This window comes from Sus scrofa, chromosome 2, assembly GCF_000003025.6.
Source record: "Sus scrofa isolate TJ Tabasco breed Duroc chromosome 2, Sscrofa11.1, whole genome shotgun sequence".
Lineage (NCBI taxonomy): Eukaryota > Metazoa > Chordata > Mammalia > Artiodactyla > Suidae > Sus > Sus scrofa.
In genome coordinates this window covers 141,262,077-141,280,215 of record NC_010444.4, presented here as the reverse complement: position 1 = coordinate 141,280,215, position 18,139 = coordinate 141,262,077, and the positions used below count along the sequence as shown (strand labels likewise).

The window sequence follows — 18,139 nt, the reverse complement described above, 5'->3', positions numbered from 1 at the left end:
CTCAACCCCCCGCTCCCCACAGTTACCTTCCAGGCCTGGCTGTGGCCTGGGGCAGGGGACCGTGCGTGTCTTTCATACACCGTGGCGTCCCTGCCTCAGCGAACTGCCTCTCGGGGAGGGAGCCCGAAGCTGCCAACCATGCCTGTGGCCTCATTTCTCCTGGTGGCTGAGAGGCCGGGACTCCTTGGGGTCAACCAGGCATGGGTTCCAATCTCAGCATAGCCCCTCTCGCTGTGTGGCCTTGGAGTTGTCACTTTTCTCTGAACCTTTGTATCCTGGGGGGCGGGGGTAGATTAAAGATGACAATAAGCAATCATCCTGCCCCCACGGAACTTAGCACAGTGCCTGCCAGGTGGCCAGGTCCCAGGATGAGAGAGGTGTCCGCCCCCAGGTGTCCTTGCCCAGGCGCAGCCCCTCTCCTGGCCTCATTGTTTCCTCTCATTGCAATGGAGCCGAATTTGCTGGCGCCAGGGTCCCGTTAGAAGAGGTGCCTACGTGGCGTCTCCAGGGCCTGGGTGGGGGTGGGGAGAGAAAGGGAGGGTGAGATGTCAGTTCCTCATTGGTCTGGGGCGGCCCCCACTGCGCACACGCACCTGCACCCCAACCCCAGCACATGCTCACTGAGCCGGCTCCACGGACCATGAGGCTGTCACCGCTGCTGCTACTGCTGCTGGGGGCCTGTGCCATCCCAGGGGGCCTTGGGGACAGGGCCCCACTCTCAGCCACTGCCCCCCAGCTGGATGACGAGGAGAAGTACTCAGCTCACATGCCGGCTCACCTGCGCTGTGATGCCTGCAGGGCCGTGGTCTACCAGGTGAGTTCTCCTGCCCCCACCGGGGCCCCTCCTCAAGCCAGACCCCTTCTTCTTCCTCGGATTCCAGCACTGGCCTTTGATCCCCCCACCCCCCACCCGCTGGGCATCAAGCTAGACTCAGCCTGCCATGGTATTGCCATCTTCACCCCCTGGAACCTCCATGCCTCAGTTTACCTGTCTGCCCAACAAAGAGCAGACCATCTAGGGTGCCCCACGGTATCCTGAGACTCCAGGGAGTCCCTAGCTTATCCTCTCAGACGCTTCCCTTTCCAGGCTCATCCCTAGGTCTGGACTCCTTCCCAGAGCATGACCAGGGAGCACTGGCGTATGTGCACACGTATCACGTTTGAGTTCATGGATACACGAGCGTGTGTGTGTCTTGAGTTCACATACAAACCTGCCGAGCTGGTCTGAGTACTCGTGTGTGTGTGTGTGTGTGTGTGTGTGCACGCGCAGGGGCGATAAGTACACGTGTCACTGAAGACTGGGCGGTTTTTTTCCTTGTTCTTGTGCTTTAAAATAGCATACGCTGATGGGCAGGTGTACCCTGGGGGGGAGCCCAGTGCGCAGGCCTGACCTCCCACCTCCTCCGCCCCTCCCTGGGCAGTGGAGCTCGTCTGCTCACAGGTGCTTCCTGTCCAAAAGGCTGCACTGCCTCCTTCTTCTTCAAAGACCCAGCTTCCTGCCCTCCCTCCCTTCTCCATCCCCGGTCCCCGAGACCTTCTCAAGCCCTGGTTCTCAACGCCTCTGTTCCAGATGCAGCAACATCTGACAAAGGCAGAGGCCAAGCTTCACACCCTGGACTCCGAGGGCCATCACAGGCTGAGTGAGTCCGTATACACAGATGTTCTGGATCAGAGCTGTTCCCAGACCTGGCAGGAGTGAGTTGAAAACCCGGCCCCTCCCTCCCTCCCTTCCTCCTCCAGGGGCCAGGCTGATGGGGCGGGGGGGCGGGGGTGGTTCACCCTCTTACCCACACACCGCCCACACTCTACTAGGGCTCCAGCCCGAGGCGGGGGACTGGCCAGGACAGAGTCTGAGCTCTGTAGAAGGGTAGCGGCCAGGGGACATGGTTGCTCTGGGACTTTGGGCTAGGGACTTCTGCTTTCTGGTCCTCCGTCTTCCATCAAGGAGGATCAGAATCTGGGCACGAAACTCGGTAGACGCCCCGGTGTGTGCAGCTTCCTGTGGGGACGGTCCCTTGTTGGCCGGGCTCCACTCTGTGCTGTCTTCCTCCCCTCCCCTCCCCTCTCCTCCCCTCTCCTCCCCTCTCCTCCCCTCCCCCTGCCTCCAGCTACGGCGTTCGAGAAGTGGACCAGGTGAAACGACTCGTAGGCCCAGGACTTAGCAAGGGGCGGGAGCCGAGCATCAGCGTGATGATCACGGGGGGCCTGTGGCCCGGCAGGTGATGGCCGGAGGGCTGGGGTGGGTGGAGCCCGGGCGGCCTGGATCAGCCCCGCTGTGGGCTGGGCAGCGTCTGATGCTCCTGCCGGGCGGCCCTAGGCTCGCCACGACCTGCTGGCACTACGTGGGGGAGTTTGGAGAAGACCAGATCTATGAAGCCCACCGACAAGGTGCGGAGGCTCTGGAGGCGTTGCTGTGTGGGGGCCCCCGAGGGGCCTGCTCCGAGGAGACCCCCCGCCCACGGGCAGAGCTCTAGACCCGCTCCTCCTGTCCTTCCTGGTCGGCCCCGAGGAGCGCCGGGCTTCCTCCGGACCTGCCCCCCTACGTTCTGCAAGCTGCCTGGAAGGCTGTCGTCTGTGCTGACACTCTCTGTCCCCACGCCCGCTTGGGGGCCCTGGGGCCCGGGTGGGGGCCAAGGTCTGCCCCCTGGACTCAAATAAAACCTGGTGACCTCGGACCCTCCTGTCTGCAAAAGGTGCTTGGGGGGGCTGGGAAGATAGCATTGCCGTTTCTGCTGACGTCCCTCCGAAAGGGCCAGGGACACGTCCGCAGGGCTTCCCGGAGGTAAGTGAGATCTGCTACGGTTGGGAATCAGAGGGACCTGTCAAAGGCATAGGGAACCAGTTATCTGAATGGTTGAAACTCCAGCTCCATCATGGGAGAAAAGAGAGGCAAAGCCAACTCTGCAAGCGGGCCGCCGGTGGACGCCTACTGCCACCGCTGCCGTGTGCCCGGTGCCCCGCCCGGAACCCTGGTCTCCCTGGGCCTACACCCATGGGCCACTCACTTTCTAGATTCTGCTCCAACCCCAGCTGGCATGGTTGGGCCCTAGGTGCCTGCAGGTTCCCTGGAACAGGCTGGCTTCAGCTCTGGGCTCTGTGCCCTGCTCTCCCCCCAACATCCTTCACACCTGAGGCCCTTTCCGTAGCAACAGAGACGGGCTCTGCGCCCGGGGCCTTCCTGGGTCTGGGTGCCTGAGTTCAGGTGGCACTACCGCCCATAGTTTCCTCTATGAGGCTCTGATGGGCTGAAGCCCTGAGAGGTAGAGCAGACACTCAATCCCCAGTTGACAAATGCAGAAACCAAGGCTCAGACAACAAAGAGGCTCCGGCCGGAGTCCCAGGCAGACTCACGTGGCCGGGCTGGGAGGGGGGTCTAGTTTGGGGGGTGGGGTGGGTCAGGGCTGGAGGCCAGAGGCTCTGCCCGGGGGGCCCTGACCACCAGCCCAGCCTCTACATCCCTCAGCTGCTCCCCATCTGCCAGAGGCTCCTCCTGCTCGCAGCCCTCACGCCAGGGGAGAACTCACAAGCCGAGCACAGGAGCAGGGACGCGGCTGGGAGCCCGCGGTGTGGCCCCGTGTTCGCGTGGAGTGGCTTGGCCCCGGCCTCAGAGTCTGGGCGCTGTGGGTCCTTTGGGTGCCTGTGTTTCTGGGCCACGTGGCACTTCCTGGCCTTGGCTCTGCGCGGGGTCCGTGTCTCTGCATGGACACGGTGTGCGAGGGGTGGGGCTGTCCCCCCAGTCCCCGGGGAAGTGCTGGGGAGGGGCCGGGAGGGAGGAGGAATGTGCTGAGGAGCAGCGGCTTCGAACTGGTCAGACGACTTGGGGAAGCTGGAAGCAGGAGCCCAGAAGGTGGAGGAGAGGACGGCGGCGGTCAGAGGGACGGACCCGAGAGCGCGGCCAGGCCGACTCAGGGCGGTGACATGAGGCTGCTCCCTGGCTGGACAGCGGTGGTACCTGTGAGCTCTCGGGGCAGGGCCTGGCCGTGGGCACAGCGACCCAGAAGTAGGTGGACGCCTTTAAGGGGTGTGGGGCTGGGGCCGCCCGGCAGGAGCAGAGCCAGGACTTGAGGCCCAGCTCCCGCCAGCTGAGGAGCCTCAGTCCCCGGGAGTGGGGGACAGGCCGGCCGGGGGCTGGCTTTAGGGCGTCCGTGGCGGTCACACAGGGGCTCACGAGGGCCCACAACTCTGCTTAAGGCTCTGCTGTTTCTCTTTTAAAATGGCTAGTACTTCTGGGTCAGGGGCCCCACGTTTTCATTTTGCACCGGGTGCCACGGATTACACAGCTGGTCCTGGTCGCAGGGGGGATTCCTGTCCCCACACAGGGGACAGGCAAGACGGGGCCAGCCTCGGCAGCTCCTTCTCCGGAGGCCCATCTGTCAGGTGTCTCGGGGACCCTGACGGGGCGAGCAGTGGGCGGGGGCGGGGGCGGGCAGAGGGCAACCCCTTAGGGCCTTTAAGGTGTGATGAACAGCGTGGCCTCAGGCGTTCGGGCCAACCTGAATTTTCTTTTTTTTTGGCCGTGCCCGCAGCCCGCAGCAGTTTCCAGGTCAGGGATCAGACCAGAGCCACACCAGGGACCACGCCAAACCCTTAACCACGGGGACGTTTTCAGAATGGTTTTCTCAAGCCTTGCCACCTGCGTGGCCTTGGTTCCCCGCATCGCTTAAATCGCTTAAATCGCTCTCCTCGGCTCTCGAGCAGGTTAATTGCCCACAGCGCTTGGGGTTAAAAACCCATGACAGTGCGCAGATGTTGCTTGGCTCGTAATTGCTGCTTCATAAGGAGATGGGTTATGATGATGATAATGATTAACTTCTCATTAATGAATGGGGAGAGCCTCCTCCGGGGGCTGACAGGTGCCCATTCTCCTCTCGCCCCACCCAGGGCTTGATAAACTTCCGAGGCCGGCCGCTCCGGCCCTCTCTTGGAACACAGCCGTTCCCGTGCCCAGGCTCGGGTGTGGGCAAGGAAGGGGGTGCTCGGGAGGGAAGCCTGAGCCGAGGCCTGGGCGGCCTTTTCCGCTACGGCCAGGGTTAATACGTTACATTGGCCTGGGTCCTCTTTCGCAATCGAAGCTTCGGGAGCTGGTTACAGATTGACTTCGAACAATGCCTGATACGTGGAGTAAAGTCCTCCTTGGACCTGGTAAAGCCATCCCCTCTTCTCCGCAGGAACCGCTCACACACCTGTGCCCCAGAGATGAGGGCCTGGGAGGACGCCGAGGGCCCGACCCAGGTGCTGGGCATGGGGCCGGGGCGGGGGGCTGAGCCCTGGGCACGCAGAGGGCAAGGTTCTGCTCACCAGGCTCAAGGGTGACGGTCCCAGGCGGACTGTGGCCACTGGGGGACGGGGAAGGGGCAGCAGTAGGGGTGAAGGAGCCTGTGGCTTTGGGACCGGCTGACTCCAGCTTGAGGGCCAGCCAGCAGGGGCCCAGCCTACCACCTGCTCGTGATGTCCCAAGGTCCTCCAAGGGGCAGAGGTGGGGCCAGAGTGGGCCCAGGCCTCCAGCCCCGCTGGCCTCCTCGCCTGGTGTCCCGCCTTCTGACTCACGGACCCATTTCCTCGGCGTGAAGGCCCAGGACCTGGGGGCTCCGGGAGCCAGCACAGTGGGGCCCATCGCTGCACAAAGCAGCCCGATGTGGGGGCTGTGTAGCCAGGCCGAGGGGCAGCTGGGTGGATGGACCTGGGTGGAGGTGGGCGACCGCATTCGGCCAGGCTGACGGGCCTGCTTGGTTCTGAAGAAGGACGGACTTTGCTGGTTCCCATCACCCCACGCTGAGTTTCTTCTCTCTGCCGCCCCCAGCACAAGTCCCTGGGCTCAGCAGGGACCTCCACGAGGGAGCCCCCAGGGGCCCTGCCCACAGAGCCCAAGTCTGACATGTTGTACAAGCTCGAGGACGTGCCACCCTGGTACCTGTGCATCCTGCTCGGCTTCCAGGTGGGTGTCTCCCCGGGGCCTTCCCATCCCTGCCCTGCACACTCATCAGGATTGCAGTCCCCTCCCTGGGCAACGAGGGCACCTTGGGTAACAGGAAGAGGAACCTAAGGTCAGCGGCCGTGACTGTCACCAAGCAGGGGTGGGGAAGAGGCTCAAGTGAGCCTGCAACAGGTTTGCACCCCCGGGACGATGCATCGCCTGCCAGGCGGCGTGCCGGCCACAGGGAAGAGGGCCACTCCACAGAAGCTGCAGGAATAACTTAGGGGCAGATTAGTCACCCCAGAGAGGTGAGCAGTCCCTCTGTGGGACCCCTGATGGGAGCACCAGTCCTGGGTGGGCATGGGCTTGGGCCACTGAGGCAGGCGTGGGGGCTTGCGGGGGGGTGCCCCTGCTTCCCTGGGCAGCCCGGGCCCTGCCTCATGCCCTCCCCCCCCCCGCCCCCAGCATTACCTGACCTGCTTCAGCGGCACCATCGCTGTGCCCTTCCTCCTGGCGGAGGCGCTGTGTGTGGGCCGTGACCAGTACATGGTCAGCCAGCTCATTGGCACCATCTTCACCTGTGTGGGCATCACCACCCTCATCCAGACCACACTGGGCATCCGGTGAGCCGCCCCACCCCACCTGCCCACAGACAGACAGACACCCAGGAATCCCCAGGGTAGGCGCAGTCCCAGAGCAGCTTGGGGGAGAAGAGAAGCCCCTCCTCTCGGCCCCCACCTGCCGCTCCTGCTCCCAGGCCAGCCTTAGAGCTGGGCAGCTAGTGTCCCACCCTCGATCCCCGACCCCCGGGGAGCCCCTCAGGACTCTCCCCCGTTAAGCGTCACTCCGGGTAATGGGGAGCCCCCGCTCCCCTGCTTCTAGGGCCTGCGTGGGACTCTTGAGTGGTCCATCCTTTTGGCGACCCCCCTGCCTCCACGTACACAGAGCCCTGGGCCCGGGGCGGGGGGCTAAGACTGGGTGGTCGTGTGGTAGAGGATGGAGGAAGGTTGTGAGTGGGGCTTGGTGTCCACGACTGTGCCCGTGGCCGCTCACAGGGCAGGAGCTGGCGCCGAGAAGGAAAGGGGGCGCAGGGAAGGCCAGGGCTCCTTTGTTTTCCTTCTTAGGCTCCTAAATGTGGTGGAATCTGCCTGAGGCCTCAATGGCTCGCCTCCGTTCTGCCCCTGCCCTGGTTGCTCTGTCCCTGTGTGTGACGCCCCTGTCCTCTTTCCGTGCCCCCCGCCGCCCCGTCTCCCTGCCTCTGTGTCTCTGCCTCCCCACCTCCCACCCTGTGCCCCCGGCTCTGTGCCTCTCGTTCCAGGCTGCCGCTGTTCCAGGCCAGCGCCTTTGCATTTCTGGTCCCAGCCAAGTCCATCCTGGCACTGGAGAGATGGAAATGCCCCCCGGAAGGTGGGCACACTTCTGAGGGGAGACCCAGGAGCCTGGAGGTCCGGGCACCCATCCCGGGTCCAGACCCCAGGGCGCATTCAGGTCAGCAGGTTGACTTTGTGTCTCTCTTCCGTGTGTGTGTCTGTGTGTCTGTGTCTGTGTCTGTCTCTGCCCCCAGAGGAGATCTACGGTAACTGGAGCCTGCCTCTGAACACCTCTCACGTCTGGCATCCACGCATGCGAGAGGTGGGTTTGCTCGTGGGTGGAAGAGACCTGGCCCTCAGGGTGGGGCTGGCGGGGAGGGAGGCCACTGTTGAAGTGGGGGATGTGCGGATGTAGCCCTGGAACGTTTTTGAAAGGCAGAGGTCACGGTTTCTCCACAGGGACCTACAGCTGATCTTTGTCCTTCTAGGTCCAGGGTGCAATCATGGTGTCCAGCATGGTGGAGGTGGTGATTGGGCTGACGGGGCTGCCTGGGGCCCTGCTCAGCTACATTGGGCCTCTTACAGTCACCCCCACCGTCTCCCTCATTGGCCTCTCTGTCTTCCAAGCTGCTGGTGACAGAGCTGGCTCCCACTGGGGCATCTCAGCTTGGTGAGTGGCCACCAGGCCTGGTCCTCGCCCAGCCCCAGGCCCCCTACCCTTTTGTGTCCTGCACCCTTGGCCTTGGCTCCTGCCCCCCCCCCCCCCCCGCCCAGGCTACCAGCCATCTCCTCTCTGTGCTTCTGCCCCCAGCTCCATTCTCCTGATCATCCTGTTCTCCCAATACCTGCGAAACCTCACGTTCCTGCTGCCTGCCTACCGCTGGGGCAAGGGCGTCACTCTCTTCCGCGTCCAGATCTTCAAGATGTTTCCTGTGAGGAGCTGACAGGTGGCTCGGGCTGGATCTACGTCCAGGGCCAAGGCTGCAGGAAAGGCCCAGGGCAGCAGGGGCGCTAGAGGCAGGCCAGAGATGAGTTTCCAGCCAAGGATGGGGGCCAGGGTCTGAGCTGGGGCTCAGGTAGGAGTGGGTTAGCCTGGACCCGGACCTCCTGGGGCCTCAGTGCACCCTCACCACCCGCTTCAGATCGTGCTAGCCATCATGACCGTGTGGCTGCTCTGCTATGTCCTCACCCTGACGGACGTGCTGCCCCCCGACCCCACAGCCTATGGCTTCCAGGCACGAACAGACGCCCGAGGGGACATCATGGCTCTTGCGCCCTGGATCCGCATCCCCTACCCCTGTGAGCAACCCCATCTGGACCCCTCTGTCTCCAAATGAGACCATCCCGGAGCCCCCGGGTGACCCCAGTCCAGCTGATGTCAAAACAAGTACGAGCTGCACATTGATAGCGTGCCAGGCAGAGTGGTGCTGGACTCGGACCAAGCCCCACTCCAGCTTTAATGACTGGCGATGCCAACTGTGTTCCTACAACTGAGCAGCGCCCACCCCAGCTCGAGCTCCCTGTACCCCTTCCCCTGCTCCACCCAGGTACTGCCCGGTCCGCTCCCTGCCCTGCCTAGGAACACTCATTGCATCCCTCCTCCCGTCTCCCTGTGAACTCAGGTCAGTGGGGGCTGCCCACAGTGACAGCGGCTGCCGTCCTGGGGATGTTCAGTGCCACGCTGGCGGGCATCATCGAGTCCATTGGCGATTACTATGCTTGTGCCCGCTTGGCTGGCGCGCCACCCCCTCCAGTACATGCTATCAACAGGTAGGCCCACCTTTCCTCCCATTCGATCCCCTCAGGGGCCACTTGGGAAGTAAAGGGAGGGACAGGGTTGCGTCCCGGAGGTGCGGAGTTGGGCGAGTCCTTCGCTCTCCTTCCTTACGTAACGGGGGTGCTCTCCTTACCCTGGGTTTTGAGCAGCTGAGGGGATAGTGAAGTCTGGGGGCAACAGCCGTCGCTGACACCCTGCCATAGGCCATCCTCTTAGGCCATCCACGGAGGGCTCGGAACAGACAGGTGCTCTGAGCAGCCCCGTCTTACAGAGAAGGAAACTGAAGCCCAGAATCGCCTAAGGATTAAGTGCCAGGGCAGTGGGACCGAGTATTCAGACCGGGGCTCCTGGCCCCCAGACCCACCCCTGGCCTGGAGCGGGGAGGGTACGAAGGGCAGATAGGTGCAGCTCGGGCAGCCCCAGAGACAGGAGAGGCCTGGCCGGGGCGGTGGGAGGACACAGGCCAGGGCAGAGCAAGGACCAAGGCCCTCGCCGCCCTTTCCTTACAGGGGCATCTTCACCGAAGGCATCTGCTGCATTATCGCAGGGCTGTTAGGCACGGGCAACGGGTCCACCTCATCCAGCCCCAACATCGGCGTCCTGGGGATCACCAAGGTGTCGCCACGGGCTGCCGCAGCACCACGCCCCGCCCCCATGCCCCTGGGCGGCGGGCCCCACCCAGCCTTTGAGAGGCCCCGCCCCGTAGCTCTGGGGACAGGCCCCGCCCACCACCAGACCCCGCCCCTCTCGAAACCAACCCCACCCGGCAGGTCCCCCTGGGTGCGTCGCCGTGACTCCTGGCTCCCTGGCAGGTGGGCAGCCGGCGCGTGGTGCAGTACGGCGCGGGCATCATGCTGGTCCTGGGCACTATTGGCAAGTTCACGGCCCTCTTCGCCTCAATCCCTGACCCGATCCTAGGCGGGATGTTCTGCACCCTCTTTGGTGAGTGTCGCGTGTGCCCCTGCGGACGCCGCGTGTTGGAGCCCGCCCAGCCTGCGCAGCGCCTTCAGCGGTTCTCTTGTGTCCTCAGGCATGATTACAGCCGTGGGGCTGTCCAACCTGCAGTTCGTAGACATGAACTCCTCCCGCAACCTGTTCGTGCTTGGATTTTCCATGTTCTTCGGGCTCACCCTGCCCAATTACCTGGACTCCAACCCGGGTGCCATCAACACAGGTGCCTCCACATCTCTGGGTCGGGGAGGCTGCTGGGCTGGACTCTTGAGTGTAACCTCTTCCTTTTAGGCTCTTCGCAGAGCCGCAAATCCTGCCCACCTCTGGATGCTGAGCAGCAGCAGAGAAACTGCTTAACAGCTGTCTTTTACTAAGGCACTTTCTTTGGACAGGTAGTGAGCTTTGCCTGTGCTCATTTAATTTTCACAACTCTGGGAGACAGGTACAGTTAAATCATTTTCATGTGACAGCTAAGGAAATAGCAGCTCAGAGGGGTTAAATGATTTGTGGCAAGACAAGCCGCAGCTACCAAACCTGGCATTTGTTTTATGGAGGTTCCCAGGCTAGTGGTCAAATCGGAGCTACTGCTCCCGGCCTACACCACAGCCACAGCCACAGCCACATCAGATCCAAGCCGCATCTGCACCTACACCCACAGCTCACAGCAACGCCGGATCCTTAACCCCCTGAATGAGGCCAGGGATCACACCTGCAGCCTCATGGTTCCTAGGCGGATTCGTTTCCGCTGAACCCTGGGATTTGAATGCAAAGATGGGAGAGGAGATTTGAATCCAGGGCTGGGAGAGGCAGAGGTGTATAATCTTGCAAGTCAAGGTTTTGGGCTCCTGCATCTCCATGCCTGCCTAAAAAGGTCAGCAGGCTGCGCAAGTGGAGAGAAAGTCTCTGAGCTCTATTATGGAGCTGCGGCCGTGACACCACCTGGCCTTTGGCCTCTTCCACCCACAGGTATTCCTGAACTGGACCAGATTCTGACTGTGCTGCTGACCACGGAGATGTTTGTGGGTGGGTGCCTCGCTTTCATCCTGGACAACACAGTGCCAGGTATGGGTCAGCCTTGGGAGGGGAATGTAGAACTAGGTTGGACTCGTGGGCACTCCAGCAGCATGTCTCCTGAGCTGGAGCTGTGGCCAGGTCACATGCAACAAAAGCCCTGCTGGGTGAAGCAGGAACAGGTGGGCTGGAGGGGGGCTGACCACTGGCTAGGCAGAGGCACAGGCTTGCCTCTTGGTTTTGAAGAAGGTGTGGCTAGGAGTCATTCTGGAGCCCTGTGAATTGTTTCCTTTCCATTTGTTTTTTAAATTAAAAAAATTTTGGCCACGCTCACACCATGGGAAGTTCCTGACCCTGGGATTGAACACAAATCATAGCAGTGGCAATGCTGAATCCTTAACCACTTAGGCAGCCAGGGAACCAGGGAACTCCTACTTTCCACTTCTTTCTTTCTTTTTTTCTTTCTTTCTTTTTTTTTTTTTTTTTTTTTTTTTTTGTCTTTTTGCCATTTCTTGGGCCATTCCTGCGGCATATGGAGATTCCCAGGCTAGGGGTCGAATCGGAGCTGTAGCCGCTGGCCTAAACCAGAGCCACAGCAACACAGGATCCAAGCCACGTCTGTGACCTACACCACAGCTCATGGCAACGCCGGATCCTTAACCCATGAGCAAGGCCAGGGATCAAACCCGCAACCTTATGGTTCCTAGTCGGATTTGTTAACCACTGAGCCACTACGGGAATGCCTCCATTTCTTTAAAAACATTTTTTATTATAGTTGATTTATAATCTGTCAATTTTTGCTATAAAGTGATCCAGTTATACATACATATATGTTCTTTTTCTCACATTATCCTCCATCATGTTCCACCACAAGTGACTAGATCTAGTTCCCTGTGCTATACGGCAGGATCTCACTGCTTATCCACTCCAAAGGCAATAGTTTGCATCTACTAACCCCAAACTCCCAGTCCCTCCCACTCCCTCCCCCTCGGCAACCACAAGTCTGTTCTCCATGTCCATGCATTTCGTTTCTGTGAAAAGGTTCATTTGTGCCGTATATTAGATTCCAGATAAAAGTGATATCATATGGTATTTGTCTTTCTGACTTTATTTAGTATAAGAATCTCTAGTTCTTTCCATGTTACTGCGAATGGCATTATTTTGTTTTTTTAATGGCTGCGTAGTATTCTCTTGTGTAGATATACCACATCCTCTTAATCCAATCATTTGTCATTGGATGTTTAGATTGTTTCTGTCTTGGCTGTTGCAAATAGTGCTGCAGTGAACACAGAGGTGCATGTATCTTTTTCAGTGAAGGTTTTGTCTGGATATATGCCCGGGAGTGGGATTGCTGGGTCATTTGGTAGTTCTATATTTAGTTTTCTGTATCTCATTCTGTTTGCCATAGCGGTTGTACCAATTTGTGTTCGCAACAGAGTAGGAGAGTTCTCTTTCCTCTATACCTTCTGCAGCATTTGTTATTGGTGGACTTATTAATGGTGGCCATTCTGACCAGTGTGAAGTGATACCTCCTTGTACTTTTGAATTGTATTTCTGTAATAATTAGTGATGTTGAGCATTTTTTCATGTGCCTGTTGGCCGTCTGAATGTCTTCTTTGGAAAAATGTCTATTCAGGTTTTCTGCCTGTTTTTCAATTGGGTTGTTTGGTTTTTTGCTGTTGAGTTTTATGAGTTGTTTGCATATTTTGGAGATTAAGCCCTTGTTGGTTGCATTGTTTGAAACTATTTTGGAATTCCCGTTGTGGCTTAACGAATCCGACTAGGAACCATGAGGTCGTGGGTTCGATCCCTGGCCTCGCTCAGTGGATTAAGGATCCAGTGTTGCCATGAGCTGTGGTGTAGGTGGCACATGTGGCTCGGATCCCTCGTTGCTGTGGCTGTGGCATAGGCCTGCTGCTACAGCTCCAATTAGACCCCTAGCCTGGGAACCTCCATGTGCTGCGGGTGCAGCCCTAGAAAAGACAAAAAGACAAAAAAAAAAAAAAAAAAAAGAAACCAACTATTTTCACATTCCATATGTTATCTTTTTTTTTTTTTTTTTTTTTTTTATGGTTTCCTTGCTGTACAAAAGCTTGTGAGTTTGTTAGGTCCCATTGGTTTTGTCATTTCTATTGCTTTGGTAGACTGACTTAAAAAACATTTGCGGTTGATGGTAGAGAATGTTCTGCCTGTGTTCTCTTCTAGTTTTATGGTGTCTTATGTTTAAATCTTTAAGCTATTTTGAGTTTACTTTTGCACATGACATGAGGGTGTGTTCTAGTTTCATTGATTTTACCTGCAGCTGTACAGTTTTCCCAGCACCACCTGCTGAAGAGGGCCCCCCCCCATTTTATATTCTTGCCTCCTTTGTCGAAGATTAATTGAGTGTAGGTGTTTGGGTTTATTTCTGGGTTCTCTAGTCTATTCATTGGTCTGTATGTCTGTTTTGGTACCAGTGCCACACTGTCTTTTGATGACTGTAGCTTTGTAATATTGTCTGAAGTCTGGGAGAGTTAGGCCTCCTGCTTGATTTTTGTTCCTCAGGATTGCCTGGCAATTCTGTGTCTTTTATGGTTCCATATAAATGTTTGGATTATGTGTTCCAATTCTGTGAAAAATGTCACAGGTAATTTGATAGGAATTGCATTAAATCTGTAGATTGCTTTGGGTAGGACGGCCATTTCCAGGAGCATTGGAATATCTTTCCATTGCTTTGAATCCCTCTTTAATTTCCTTGGTTAATGTTTTATAGTTCTCAGCGTATAATTCTTTCACATCCTTAGGTTTATTCCTAGGTATTTCATTTTTGGGGGGTGCAATTTTAAGATACTGTATTTTATATTCCTTTTCTAACATTTCATCGTTAGTATACAGAAATGCAATGCAATTGATTTCTGAATGTTCATCTTGTGTCCTGATACTTTGCTGAATTCATTGTTCGAGTGGTTTTTGTGTGGAGTCCTTAGGGTTGTCTATAAATATAGTATCATGTCATCTGCGTAGAGTGACAGTTTTACCTCTTCTCTTCTGGTTTGGATACCTTGTATTTCTCTGTTGAGTATTATATTGGTGGTGGGTTTGTCATAAATGGCATTTATTATATTAATGTATGTTCCCTCTATACCCACTTTGGGAAGAGTTTTTATCATGAGTGGATGTTGGATTTTGTCAAATGCTTTTTCTGCATCTTTTGAGACGACCATGTGGTTTTTGACTCCTTTGGTTACTGCGGTGTATTACATTAATTCTAGGGCTCTGTGAATTGTTCCATTTTTTTTTTTAAGATAAATTTTTTTTTGGCCATGCCCACAGCGTGGGAAATTCCCGGGCCCAAGATTAAACATGAGTCATAGCAGCGCCCATGCCAAATCCTTAACCACTAGGCTGCCAGGGGACACCTCCTTTCCATTTCTTGATAGCCACAGTGTTGAGAGGTGTCTTCGCTTTCTTTAGGTAGGACAGATAGAAATGTAGCATTGATATGTTGGCAAAACCCACTCCAAATATGCCAGCGACCTGTCATACTGGCCACTAAAATGTTTCTCTGTGGCATCAGGGCTTTTTTTGGTAGGGATCATGGGAGGATATTTTGTGGGGTCCCTGAGAATCCTCCTGGTTCATGTTAATGTGCCCGGTTAATATATTAAAAACGAAATGTCACCACTTGTCCTAACTAGTAACAAGAATAGTTAATATTTACCAAACTTTTATGGGTCAGGAATGGAGCTAAGTGTCTCATTTCATCCTCAGAAACTATCCTGTGAGGCAGAGACTATCAACATGATTTTATATGAGGAAATAGAATCAGAGGTGAGGTGACTCACTGAAGGTCCCATTTGCCGATTTAAAATGTCACAAAGTTGGGATTTTAACAAAAGTCCATCTAATTGAGTTCGTCCATGGCCTGTGTCCCAGCCAGTCCACCACACTGCCTCTGCTAGAGTTTGAGGGGAACTGGAGGATCAAGGACAGCTCCTTGGAGACGGTTAGACTGCGAGAGTCCGGGGAGGAGAGATGGGAATAGCAGCATGACAGCGGGCCATCCTCTGCCTCCTACCAGCCTAAAGAGAGGTGCAGGGCCCATGTGCTTTCTTCTTCTTTTTACTTACTTATTTATTTATTTATTTTTAATTTTCCCACTGAACAGCAAGGGGATCAAGTTATCCTTACATGTATACATTACAATTACAGTTTTTTCCCCACCCTTTGTTCTGTTGCAACATGAGTATCTAGACAAAGTTCTCAATGCTATTCAGCAGGATCTCCTTGTAAATCTATTCTAAGTTGTGTCTGCTAAGCCCAAGCTCCCGATCCCTCCCACTCCCTCCCCCTCCCATCAGGCAGCCACAAGTCTTTTCTCCAAGTCCATGATTTTCTTTTCTGTGGAAAGGTTCATTTGTGCCATATATTAGATTCCAGTTATAAGTGATATCATATGGTATTTGTCTTTGTCTTTCTGGCTCATTTCACTCAGAATGAGATTCTCTAGTTCCATCCATGTTGCTGCAAATGGCATGATGTCATTCTTTTTTATGGCTGAGTAGTATTCCATTGTGTATATATACCACATCTTCCGAATCCAATCCTCTGTCAATGGACATTTGGGTTGTTTCCATGTCCTGGCTATTGTGAATAGTGCTGTAATGAACATGCAGGTGCACGTGTCTCTTTTAAATAGAGTTTTGTCCGGATAGATGCCCAAGAGTGGGATTGCTGGGTCATATGGAAGTTCTATGTATAGATTTCTAAGGTATCTCCAAACTGTTCTCCATAGTGGCTGTACCAGTTTACATTTCCACCAGCAGTGCAGGAGGGTTCCCTTTTCTCCACACTGCCTCCAGCGCTTGTTATTTGTGGACTTATTAATGATGGCCATTCTTGACTGGTGTGAGGTGCTTTCTTCTTTTGAAGGTAGAACTGACTATTCAAAGCACGAGAATCAGAGGCTGTGCACAGCTGGTGGGTTAGTTTGGGCAGGGGAGGGCCAGGCTCCCTGGCACTTTGAGGGATTTGAGACAGCATCAGATGAGGGAGCTCTTGGTAGCAGCTTTTCTTTGAATGGATGGGTGGTACCTGACCATGGTATCTACCCCACTGCCCCCACCTCCTTCACCATCTAGAGGAAGCTGGGATGTGGCCTGGAGCAGCCCATCCTGTGGACGTGAGACAGGGAAGTGGCCACCTTGGTGCCTTAAGAATCCAGGGTGATGGAAGGCATGTGGGGAAGCAGCCGTATGAGGGGTTTGGTTTGGGCAGCTGGGTTAAGCACCTCCGATGTTAAGAGCCTCCGAGTGCCCGAGTTCCTCACTTCCTATGCCTCATCCCAGCTGCCCACTGGCAACCATTCCTTGAAGCCATCATCATATGTATTAGGCTACATCTCTTCAGCAGTCTTTCCATGTACATTGAGGAGGAATCTGAGGCTCAGGTGGCTACATCACTTGCCTAAGGTCACACAACCTGGATTCAAACCCAGCTCAGGCTGGCTCAGAACCCAGTCCTCAACCATGGAGCGTACGGCTCTGTTCTGCAGGATGGATACACTTTGCTGAGGGCCCATTTGGCGTTTGTTCTTGGTCTTGACCTCTGCCCCCATGGACCAACCTTAGAGGGGCCAGCAGTTTCTTTAGCTCAGCAAGTGCTACTGGAGCCTAGCAGCCTGGCCTTGAGATAGACAGCACATCAAGATAGAAAGTTAAACTAGGCTGAAAGCAGTTTAGGGCGACGGAGTGCATGAGCCTGGGCTGGAGTCGTCCGGAGGGCTTCCTGGATGATTCGGGCGGGGCCGAGGAGACGGGCACTTGGAGAAGCTGAGAAGGAACCACAGGTCGAGATTGGAGGGTAGGCTAGGAAGCACGGGACTGGCTGCTGTGTGGTAGCGGTGAGGGGCAGGGCGATCAGACCCCTTGGAGTCCTGAGCCACAACTGCTCCCTGTCCCCTCTAGCCACCTGTGCTCTCGAGCAGCTGGGCCCAGCTCTCCACTGGCTGGTTTTCCCAAGGACTCTAAGCCCTTCTTCCCTGCTGAGATTTTGGGACACGTTTAGTTGCTCACCGCATGGGGTTTTTCAGCCTGGGCTGCCCGTGTGTGGACGTCTTTACACTGGATTTACATGGCGTCAGCCTTTGCCAACCTCAGCCCTCCTGTGAAAACCTCAGACTCACACACCCTCCCATACCTTCCAAAGAATTCCTAGTTGTAAAAAAAAAAAAAAAACAAACCTTTTGTGTATGTCTACCAACAACAAAGATTTTACTTAGCTTGACTTAGAGGTTTGTATTATAAAAACAAGTTTATTTTCCAGATAGGGAATCATAATATTGAATACTCATACCGGATTAGAGTGTTTCAAAATATACCTTCCTGCCCCCACGGCAGCACAGCACAATCTGAGCACGATTCGTTGCTCGCTGAACACCACACCCCAGCCCCATACTCAGGACGGAGGTTGACGTTTCCCTAAGCTTCGGCCCGCCTTCTTCAGCATCAAGGTTTATAGGACGGTGCCTAGGTACCTCCCCAGGTGTGCCTCAAAGACAGTAGATAAGGAAATTCAGGCACCTGGCACTGGGCCTGGCATCCTGTGCCTGTGCAGTAACCAACTACATATAACCAGTATCCTTGAAGGCTCCTCAGCGCTCTGGCCAGGTTAGCAGCTGAAAGATGAGCGACTCGACTTTTCAGGACCCGCTCATCACGGAGAATCGAGACAACCCCGCAAGGCGACCGCCCGGCTTGGTTATGGGAAGGGGAGGGAGCAGAGGTCCGCTGGCCCTGTTAAGCGACCCGCCGTCCTCTTCCAGGAAGCCCAGAGGAACGAGGTCTGACACAGTGGAAGGCCGGGGCCCATGCCCACAGCGAGATGTCTGCCAGCCTGAGGAGCTACGACTTGCCCGTCGGGATGAGCGTGGTGAAGAGAACTGCCTTTCTGAAATACGTCCCTATCTGCCCCGTCTTCAAAGGATTTTCTTCAAGGTCAAAAGACCAGCTTCCAGTTCCGGCAGATGCCCCAGAAAATACAGACGCCAGGTCTGTGTGCACCAAGGTCTGAAGCATCACTGCCAGAAAAGGTAGGATGTGTGTTCATCTACGGCTTTTGTGGGAGGGTTGGAAAAACTCACAACATTGTTTTGCCTTCATCGAAAACAAAACAGACTTTGCTCCCTTTGCATTTCTG

At 55.9% G+C, this 18,139-nt stretch overlaps 2 protein-coding genes and 1 long non-coding RNA gene across 8 annotated transcripts in view; 2 read left to right on the top strand and 1 right to left on the bottom strand.

Annotated features, from left to right (window-relative positions):
- On the bottom strand, positions 140 to 3,295 carry LOC110259503. The gene is made up of 2 exons (XR_002341937.1): positions 3,129 to 3,295; positions 140 to 511 (listed from the first exon to the last, which is right to left on the bottom strand). It is a non-coding gene; the product is annotated as an uncharacterized LOC110259503 (long non-coding RNA).
- On the top strand, positions 564 to 2,675 carry MZB1 (marginal zone B and B1 cell specific protein). Its single transcript, XM_003123981.3, has 4 exons — positions 564 to 814; positions 1,571 to 1,695; positions 2,109 to 2,219; positions 2,318 to 2,675. Exons 1-4 carry the CDS (start codon positions 614 to 616, stop codon positions 2,472 to 2,474), a joined length of 594 nt encoding a protein of 197 aa, XP_003124029.1. The 5' UTR covers positions 564 to 613; the 3' UTR covers positions 2,475 to 2,675.
- The window catches only part of SLC23A1 (solute carrier family 23 member 1), a 19,238-nt gene continuing 3,759 nt past the window's right edge, over positions 2,661 to 18,139 (top strand). For 2 of the 6 annotated variants that reach the window (XM_013995181.2, XM_021084870.1), the window contains exons 1-15: positions 3,587 to 4,000; positions 5,169 to 5,232; positions 5,801 to 5,935; positions 6,380 to 6,537; positions 7,233 to 7,321; positions 7,479 to 7,546; positions 7,713 to 7,894; positions 8,036 to 8,156; positions 8,367 to 8,523; positions 8,847 to 8,994; positions 9,511 to 9,616; positions 9,814 to 9,943; positions 10,032 to 10,175; positions 10,919 to 11,014; positions 17,766 to 18,032. In XM_013995181.2, the coding sequence (XP_013850635.1) occupies positions 5,197 to 5,232; positions 5,801 to 5,935; positions 6,380 to 6,537; positions 7,233 to 7,321; positions 7,479 to 7,546; positions 7,713 to 7,894; positions 8,036 to 8,156; positions 8,367 to 8,523; positions 8,847 to 8,994; positions 9,511 to 9,616; positions 9,814 to 9,943; positions 10,032 to 10,175; positions 10,919 to 11,014; positions 17,766 to 18,013 (1,818 nt within the window). In that variant the 5' untranslated portion in view covers positions 3,587 to 4,000; positions 5,169 to 5,196 and the 3' untranslated portion in view covers positions 18,014 to 18,032. The other 4 variants (XR_002341936.1, XM_021084869.1, XM_003123979.5 and 1 more) reach the window with 4 other exon arrangements.

Bases quoted from the DNA above. Each gene is read 5' to 3' on its own strand.
- MZB1 (XM_003123981.3), top strand. From the start codon at position 614: ATGCTCACTGAGCCGGCTCCACGGACCATGAGGCTGTCACCGCTGCTG. The intron at 815-1,570 runs GTGAGTTCTCCT...CCTCTGTTCCAG, and splicing joins GCAGGGCCGTGGTCTACCAG to ATGCAGCAACATCTGACAAA. The intron at 2,220-2,317 runs GTGATGGCCGGA...GGGCGGCCCTAG, and splicing joins GGGGGCCTGTGGCCCGGCAG to GCTCGCCACGACCTGCTGGC.